The sequence below is a fragment of the Puntigrus tetrazona genome, chromosome 3 (assembly GCF_018831695.1).
Source record: "Puntigrus tetrazona isolate hp1 chromosome 3, ASM1883169v1, whole genome shotgun sequence".
Lineage (NCBI taxonomy): Eukaryota > Metazoa > Chordata > Actinopteri > Cypriniformes > Cyprinidae > Puntigrus > Puntigrus tetrazona.
Window position 1 is genome coordinate 18,558,141 of NC_056701.1, and position 8,925 is coordinate 18,567,065.

At 39.5% G+C, this 8,925-nt stretch overlaps 1 protein-coding gene across 3 annotated transcripts in view; it reads left to right on the forward strand.

The window, feature by feature from the left end:
- LOC122341960 (lethal(2) giant larvae protein homolog 1-like) overlaps positions 1 to 8,466 on the forward strand; it is a 15,614-nt gene extending 7,148 nt beyond the window's left edge. Inside the window, exons 10-21 of one of the 3 annotated variants that reach the window (XM_043235682.1) lie at positions 100 to 253; positions 1,021 to 1,125; positions 1,396 to 1,688; positions 2,130 to 2,283; positions 2,423 to 2,564; positions 3,759 to 4,042; positions 4,124 to 4,388; positions 4,486 to 4,600; positions 5,243 to 5,334; positions 5,620 to 5,743; positions 5,825 to 5,925; positions 6,911 to 8,466. In XM_043235682.1, coding sequence (XP_043091617.1) covers positions 100 to 253; positions 1,021 to 1,125; positions 1,396 to 1,688; positions 2,130 to 2,283; positions 2,423 to 2,564; positions 3,759 to 4,042; positions 4,124 to 4,388; positions 4,486 to 4,600; positions 5,243 to 5,334; positions 5,620 to 5,743; positions 5,825 to 5,903 — 1,807 coding nt within the window. In that variant the 3' untranslated portion in view covers positions 5,904 to 5,925; positions 6,911 to 8,466. The remainder of the gene's footprint in view (positions 1 to 99; positions 254 to 1,020; positions 1,126 to 1,395; positions 1,689 to 2,129; positions 2,284 to 2,422; positions 2,565 to 3,758; positions 4,043 to 4,123; positions 4,389 to 4,485; positions 4,601 to 5,242; positions 5,335 to 5,619; positions 5,744 to 5,824; positions 5,926 to 6,910) is intronic. The other 2 variants (XM_043235683.1, XM_043235684.1) reach the window with 2 other exon arrangements.
- The last annotated feature ends 459 nt before the right edge of the window (positions 8,467 to 8,925 follow it).

Below are 8,925 nucleotides of genomic sequence, written 5' to 3' on the forward strand. Positions count from 1 at the left end.
TTTTTTTCCTCAAAACGTCCCACAGGCTTTAATGAAAACATGACTGTTTGTTTGGATCAGTTGTCAGGATGATGTGCGTGGCTGTATTTGTTGTTTCAGTCACGAGGATGGTACGGTGCGTTTCTGGGATGCGTCAGGAGTGTCGCTCAAACCGCTGTACAAACTGAGCACAGCCAACATCTTTCAGACAGACTGCGACCACAACGACAGCCTGACGCAGGCCGGGGAGGAGGAATGGCCTCCTTTCAGAAAGGTCAGGGATTTATGGCAGATCTGAATTTTTTTGACTGTTAAAACAAAGCTTAAATCACATTATCTGAACACCGGGACAGTGTTATTTTATTTTACTCTACTCACTGTTTTCTTTCACAACAAGGGAAGCTTTAGCAAGTTTCTTGGCCTCTCCCTTCTATTTTTTTGTTTTCCTAACCCACCTTTTCCTCTTCTTCAGCTTCTCCATAAAACGCCAACTGCAGTCTGGCGCGTGGCCCACTTTAGCATATGGGATTCACACTGGAGCCGATTCCTTTAGCACCTTAATTAAAAGCAGACTGTCTGTCTGTTGACTAAAAAGCTTTGCTGACGTCTGCTGAAGATGAAGCACGTTGCTACTCTGGATGGCACTTTTGCATTGCTTTTGTTTTTTCCTCTTCAAAACATGTACATTCCTCTCTTCTTTGTTCTAGTCTTTGTCCGCAGCTGTTTGGCTGGGTTCAGACGTTGTTGAGGGTGTCTAGAGGGGAAGGAAATGCAGTCTTATATCGTTACCGATTGCATTATATTGCTCATAACGTGTGGAGTTATATGGCTGATGCTTTTTGTTGAAGAGATGGTATTTGATTCTTTTTTGGCATGCAGGTGATATTTTGTTTGTGACTGTTAGAATGCACTCTATTGGATCAGGTGTGTTTTTGTACTATACGTCCCTCATAAAAGGGATATAGCAGCTCTGTTTGTGCAGCCTTAAGAATCAATGAAGAATAATAACAGTCTGTGTTTGCTTTTCATTTTTGTTTCCAGGTGGGCTGTTTTGACCCATACAGTGATGATCCCAGACTAGGAATCCAGAAGATCAGCCTCTGTAAATACAGCGGAAAACTGGTGGTGGCTGGAACTGCTGGACAAGTAGGACCACTTGTTTTTATTGATCAATGCAAATCTATTTTTAATTCGGTAGCTTTGTTTTAAAAAGCTTAGTTAAGCAGCTTTGCTGTGTGGTATCTACAAAGATATACAAAATATTTACATGTACTGTATATACGCATATACTGTACATATAGTTTATTTTATAAATATATTTAAAATGTATATAAAAAATATTGCTTTGAGGTCTCTAGGCTTGTCCTCACAAAAACAAGTGATTGTTGTAACCTGTAACCTGTACTCTGTTCCCAGGTTATAGTTATGGTTCTTAGCGATGAGAAGTCGGATCACATGATTGACGTGGCCACGGTGGACCTGCTCCAGGACCGAGAGGGTTTCACGTGGAAGGGTCATGACCGGCTGCCTCCAAAGAGCGGCTCAGTAGTGTTTGCTGCTGGATTCCAGCCGGTTGTCCTGGTGCAGTGCATGCCCCCCGCAGCTGTTACCGCGGTAACCCTGCACGCAGAGTGGAACCTCATCGCTTTTGGCACCAGTCATGGCTTTGGCCTCTTTGACTACCATCGGCGAAGTCCAGTGCTGGCGAGGTAACTCGATCAGCCATCCAAAGCTGCTATTACTTTGCCAATTACTTGTTAAGAGATTGATCTCATATGTTACGAAAATATTGTTTTCGTATTTTGGGTTGACTCTGATTTAAATTTGTTTAATAGAAGTTAATAAGTAATACATACATTTTTTTAAATAATTAGTTTAATATTTATATTACTATTATTAATAATTGACATACATTTCTGCTAATTTAATTTAGTATTATATTAAAAGGATGAAATGGTTTAATATGAATATAATTATCCATTGCATTCCCTAATAAATTAATACCATTTTAGGCATGCGGTAAACCTTAATCTGAATAATATTTTCCTCCAGCAGTTGCAGTGCAAAATAACCTCGTAGGATATAATTGATCGTCTGACATTTGTGCGACTGTACTTCTCTATAAATGAAGGTTTTGTGTCTTTCCACAGGTGCACTCTGCACCCCAATGACTCTCTGGCTATGGAGGGCCCGCTTTCTCGAGTGAAGTCTCTGAAGAAATCCCTGCGTCAGTCCTTCAGGAGGATCCGGAAGAGCAGAGTCTCAGGAAAGAAACGTGCTGTTGTCAGTAGTCCCACCAGTAAAGTGAGTGTCTGGAAAACCCACATACATGCTTTGCAATCTTACTGGCTTCTGTGGTTCTTGGGGATTCTAGGACCGTTGTTTGTGAGTCTGTTGAGCTGTTGATCATTAGTTTTTGATCATTAGATGTCGTCTTCACCAGGTGCAGGAGGCTAACGCTCAGCTGGCGGAGCACGATGCTGAGGTGACACCGGTGCAGAGACGGATTGAACCCCGCTCTGCAGACGACTCTCTGTCTGGAGTCGTGCGCTGCCTCTGCTTCGCCGACACTTTCCTCAGAGATGGTGAGACTAGTGGGGGTTAAGGGTTCAAATATGGCGTTTCGGAGTACAGCTAGTGTAACTACATGAGCGACTAACTGAATTTGACATCGATTCTATACTATATCAAATCCATCCTATAAATGAAATCCAAATGGGATACACAAATTTTTTTCTTACTCATTTTTTGTTGTGATTTTATCCAAAATATTCCATTTGTATTAATAGTATGACGTTATCAGTTGTAGAATTAAATCTTTATTTTTAGAGACAAAGCAGTTTTGCTGTTGCTCTAATTCCAGTTTCGTCTGTCCTGTGTGAAATATGTGGGCTATATATTGTTTAACCTAAAACTCGCCCACGTTAGCGTGTTGAAGTGATTTATGCTGTCACTTTATATTACCTTGTCTGGGTCACAAGCACGAGGCTGCCCCATTTTCCTCATCTTCCAATATCGCAAAATAGTGGTCAGATCATGTTTGGGGAGAGCTGCATTTTCCACAAGGGAGTTCTGAACAAAGTAGCATTGTTTTATTAGTGCAATATATTTAAATGATTTACAGTAATAGGGGAATAACTTTTCATTTGTGCTATGCAGTTATGGGTGTGAGTGGTTTGCTGTTGGAACATAATAATAGGTCAGGTTAGGTCACTATTGTCTGAAACAGCTGTACTGACTGAATAGGGAAAACTAAAAAAAAAATGTGCTCACAAAATCAGGTCATGGATAGTGCTACTAATAAGCTGATAAGTTGATTCAGATGTTAGACAGCTGATCCAGAACTAGGGTGGACACATGGAGCAGGATTGAGAAACACTTCATAGAAGGTCATGACTCATACTCTTGTCCAACCTTTATTTCAAAACCAGTGCTTGCTCACTGCATAGTTTAGGCTGAAATCTGCAAATGGTCACCAAGCATTTATTTGGAAAACAACAATACAGCAAAAACAGTAGTAATGTAATTATAGTTAATTTTTTTGGTTAATTTATATTTTTGTATAGTTGTGGTGCTTATTTTCATTAAAAAAATGCTATGCTATGTTTTGCTATGCTTTTTTAGTATTATTTGATGAATACCATTAAGTTAAAATGGAAATTCTTTTCTAACACACATGGATTTTCTCTAGATGCTAAACGCGACTCCAGGATCTTAACATTTATTATTATGGCTGTAGGCCACTTGGTTGACAGCGTTATTTTTCCTCTGTTACTCAGGAACGCATCACGGACCTACAATGTGGGCCGGCACGAACTCTGGCTCGGTGTACGCATACGCTCTAGACGTCCCCTCGCAGGAGAAGTTCTCTGAGCCAAGTGTGGAGGCCCTGCTGGGAAAGGAGATCCAGCTCATGCACAGAGCTCCGGTGGTGTCCATCGCTGTGCTGGATGGCCGAGGGAACCCTCTGCCGGAGCCCTACGAAGTCTCCAGAGATCTGGCCAAAGCCCCAGACATGCAGGGCAGCCACTCGGTTCTCATTGCTTCTGAGGAGCAGTTTAAGGTTGGGATATTTACAGCTAAATAAACGGAATCTATTAAAAAAATGATTGGAGGCAAACAACGTTTCTTTTGCTTTGCGTAGGTTTTCATGTTGCCTAAAGTAAGCGCCAAGACCAAGTTCAAGTTGACCGCCCATGAAGGCTGTCGAGTACGAAAGGTGGCGCTGTCGAACTTCACCAGCATTAGCTCTGAAGATTACTCTGAGAACGCTCTGGTGTGTCTGACCAATCTGGGCGACATCCATGTGTTCAGTGTGCCGGCACTGAGACCGCAAGTGCGCTACGACTGCATCCGCAAGGAAGACATCAGCGGCATTGCTTCCTGTGTGTTCACCAAAACTGGACAAGGCTAGTAGTTCGTTCTCAGACAGCATGGAAAAACTTTCTAGATTTGAGCGTTTCTCCCTGAATGAGATTCAACTATGTTGCCTTTCTGTGTTGTTAGGGTTTTACCTGATTTCACCGTCGGAGTACGAGCGCTTCTCGCTGTCGGCTCGCGTGATCACAGAGCCGCTGTGTCGAGTGGATGTGGAGCGACCTCAGGATCTCTCTGCTCACAGGTGAACCAGAGACATTTATTTCACTAATCAGTTTAGCCATACTCTGACCGGGTGCTATGTTGAGTTTCCAGAAAATTGCCTGCCAGGTCTGGATGTGACATTCCTCCAAGATCAAAGTTACAACTAATTAGATGTTTAATATGCAATTATATTTTGGATCGGGGATATTTTAGTGTTGGTGGAGATGCTCAAGCGATTTTTATGAAACATCATCCTATGGGTGAAATGTATCTTGTAACCTAGACTTTATTTCTCATTGAATTAGTTTTTTTTCCTACTGGGTTTTTGATGATATATGAAATGCGTCTTGGGATGCTTATTTTTTTTTACACTGGTTTGAAAGCTTTTGTTAAAAGTAATGGCAATGATGTCTTCCAACTGTCAAATTGTATTGGCAGAAAAATATTAATTAAGCTTTCTATAACAGGAATTTATCACATTTTAAATTATATTCCATTGGAAAAATCTAATAAATGCAGCCTTGCTGAGCAGAAGACACCTTCTTTCTAACACAGAAATAGAAAACAGAAAATAAACCTTTGAATGGTACTGTACAGATGGGGAATTTCGGTGGATGATCATGTTGAAGAAATTAATCCTGCCTCAGACATTCAGGGAGAATAATAAATTCTGCATTTTCAGCATATTTGGATCTTTTTTTAGCGGCTCCAGCACGACGTTCCCACCACAGGCTAATGGAACACACAAGACACAAGCAGAGAGCAAGTCTGAAGGTAACAATCTTGACGGATGGAAAATAAATATCATTCTGCACCCAACTAACTGAAATTACCAGCATTTGTGCGGTTTTGTTTTACTGGAAATTAGAATTTTTATATCCGTCTAATTTATGTACTCGTTTAACGTTTCATACAGCAGTTAATTCTTTCGAAAACTATGATCTCATCCCTTTTGTGACAATACAAATCACACTGTCAGAACATGCTGTATTTCCAGAAATGCAGTGAGTTTAAAAAAAGGGGAAAAAAAGATACAGTACTGTGTGGTCCTTCTCTCAGGGTTCTTTGATGAGATGCGGAGCGCCTTGCCCTCGCCTGTCCTGGATTCCCCAAACAGCAGCGCTGACATCACTCTGGACACCACAGGCGAGATCACCGTTGAGGACGTCAAAGACTTTTTAATGTGAGCGCTCTTTGCTCATCTATTCTGGTCTATAAGAGTTGCGTTTATTTTGGGCTCCCCCTCAATGCTTTGCTGCTTTAGGATGGTGGATGAAGCTGAGAATAACTACAGAAACATGACTGAAGAAGACGGGAGGCCTCCTGGAATCCTCATCAACTGAGGCGAGCCGCAGACAGCTGGAGGTGAGCAGCTTTTACAGCACTAGAGGTCCACTGAGAGTAGACAGGAGATTTCTTACTGGATGCAGGGAGGAGGAGTGTCTGACTGAGGAAATAGACCCTGCTGAGCATGGCGGGCATTTAATGTGCAGATTCATGCTAGACGATTGTTTGTTTGCTAAAATTATTTGTATTTCGCATTTTACCTTGTTAATCTATTTAGTGTTTTTTTCCATTAGACTAGGGTGTCTTATTTTATTATTCTTTTTATTATTATTTGTGATTTATCAGTGTATTCAAGTATATTTATTTGCTGAGATTTGTGTTGTTTTTGAGTCAAATTAAGCCTGCTTTTTGTTTGTGAAAAATAAATACTCCCTAATAGTTTGTTTAAAAAAAAAAAAAAAGTATGCATGTGTGTGTAGGTTTTTTCTTTCTGTAACAAACTACTATCTAGTAGTATTTGCTTTCTAAAAGAGGTAGTTTAACTATGTAGCTTGTAATGCTAGAGTTTCAAATAACTTCAAATGGCTTAGTAAAACATGGTTGATGTAGGCAAACAGACTAGATGCCTGGAAGCATTTTTTTTTTAATTGTGAGAGTTCTCCTGCTTGTGACTTCCTGCTTTGCTAATGACTGCAGTCAATTTAAGCTTTACTAACCGGACAAGGTTTTTCATTCAGAGCTTGACACAATGTACTGATTTCTGGAGTCCATATCCTCCATGCTGACGCTCAGCAGGGCATCTCTCTTCCCTCGTTAGGCTCAAGGCATTATTATCTGAACTGTTAATGTAAAGAAAATTAAAAACAGACCACATATTTTCCAGGGTTTTCATTTAGTCTTGGACATTATACGTTGTTTTTGTATGGAAAAAAGTTTGCCTCCTTGTGGACATGTTTGGCAGTGCAGAATGGCTTGCTTTTATAAAATCAGACCGTGCATGAGTGCTTGTGATTATATGTAATTGCATCAGTATTTAAGCCTTAATGATGATGTTGTTTTTCAGGAGCAGTTATGGGTGAAGACTCATCAGCTGAATTTCTAAGTGGATCTTGATAGAGTGGTTTGTGACTCCGGAAGTTGCACCAAACATTGTTCATTACGTTTTTACAATGGGAATGTTGCACTTTTTTTCCCTGTGCCAAAAGACTGAATGATTCATTGTATTTTCCTCATTTTCTTCACCTTTCCTCCAGTTTTTTTTTTTTCTCAGACAACCGTTGGTTTCTTTTGAGGAGCCATAAAATGGTACATTTTAAGGGATCAGGCAATAAAACAGCCGAGATATTGCACAATGTCTGTATGCAGGTAGAGGGCTACTTGCACTGAGCCCACAAAGTTTTTCTTCTTCGTTTGTCTTTTAAACATTCCTCTTTTGTCACGTCACCTCTCCTCTCACTGTGTGCCATGAATTAGGTTATACTAAATCGAATCAAAATTCCTAGATGTAGATTACATAGCTGCTACAGTTCATTAATCTCTAAAGGGTCTTTTGGGGCGACCAACTGCACAACAGAAAGTAATTTTTCAAGCATAATTATCTGGAAAAAAATACTAAGTGCCCTGCTCATTTATGAAGGTATATTCTTTCCGTTTTTTTTTTTTTCTTTCTCATCATGATAGCCTTTTCAACAATATCTATGATACTGTGATGGTTCCTGACCTCAAATCAGGAGTCTATTGAAAAGTTCAAGTTATGGACCCTGTGGGTTTGATAGAGATATTTTCCTCTCATTCAGTCGTCTTTATTATTATTGTTATTATTATTATTTTTAAATAATGTCCCTTAACCACTTGCCATTGTAAGTAATTCTGGCAGTTAACTGTGAAGTGTGTCGTTTGAAGGAACATGGTGTGTAACCTTTTAGTATTCGCCGCAGTAATTCTAACCAGTTTTTGGCACAGCATTAACAAGGTATGAAGGAGCTAATGACTTTTCTATTTACACAGTATTCTTTAGAATAATTTTATATGGCTTATAAGGGTTGGTATTTTGTATTTTATAGATATTTCACTGGCATTTAGGTAACTAGGCATTTCTAACACTGCATTTTTGGGGCAATTATAAACAGTTGTGTAGTATTACATTATATTACTATACTATAGGCATTAGTGTAGCTTATCAAGGGAAAGAGTTATTGAGGGAATAGGACAAGTGTTGCACAGACATATTTGAATAAGACACAACTGGCTCCTTGGGTCAGATAATGCAGATGTTAGTCAGTGTGCTTTTAGAAGTAAAGTATGACATTTAAAGTGAAAGGCTCTATTTACATTGTAATTACAAAGAAAACTGCACATAAATACGTTGCTTGGTATTGATGCATTGTCACATTTTCTCCCTGCATTTTCTGTTCTTTGTTTTATTGGTTATATGTCAAGGGACCTCACTAATTGTAGTTTAATTTCTGTTTGTATATTTGCCTTGCATAACCTTTACTTTCCATCCAGCACCTATCCTGTGAACATGTATTTAATTTTTATTTTTCTCGTGTAGAATTTTAATTTGAGATATAGCAATGCTAATGAAATCTTGAATGTTAATAAAGTATTTACTCCACATTTGATTGACTCTTCAGTGTGGTCCGTACTCAAATTGGTATTAACATGCCACATTTCCTGGTGTTTACACACTATAAATATACTTTGATGGATATTGGGGGGTGTTCCAGAAAGCAAGGTTACTTTACCATCTGCTAAATTCTGAACTCTTGCTTGCTTAACCAAAACCTGGTTTACTTGAGGTATGCTGGTTCCAAAAAACGCTTTCCTGGTTTACACTCAACAATGATCCTCAAATCTGGAGCTCAAGATCCATTTTCTTTCATAGTTTAGCTTTAACTCTAATTAAACACACCTGAGCATGCTAATCGGTGTCTTCTGGATCATTAGAAAATCACAGGTAGGTGAGTTTTATCCGGGTTGGAGCTAAACTCTGCATTGCATTGGACCTCCAGGATAAGATTTGAGGAACCCTGCTCAAGACTTTCTCAACAGAGCAACGAATCGACAAGTCTATGG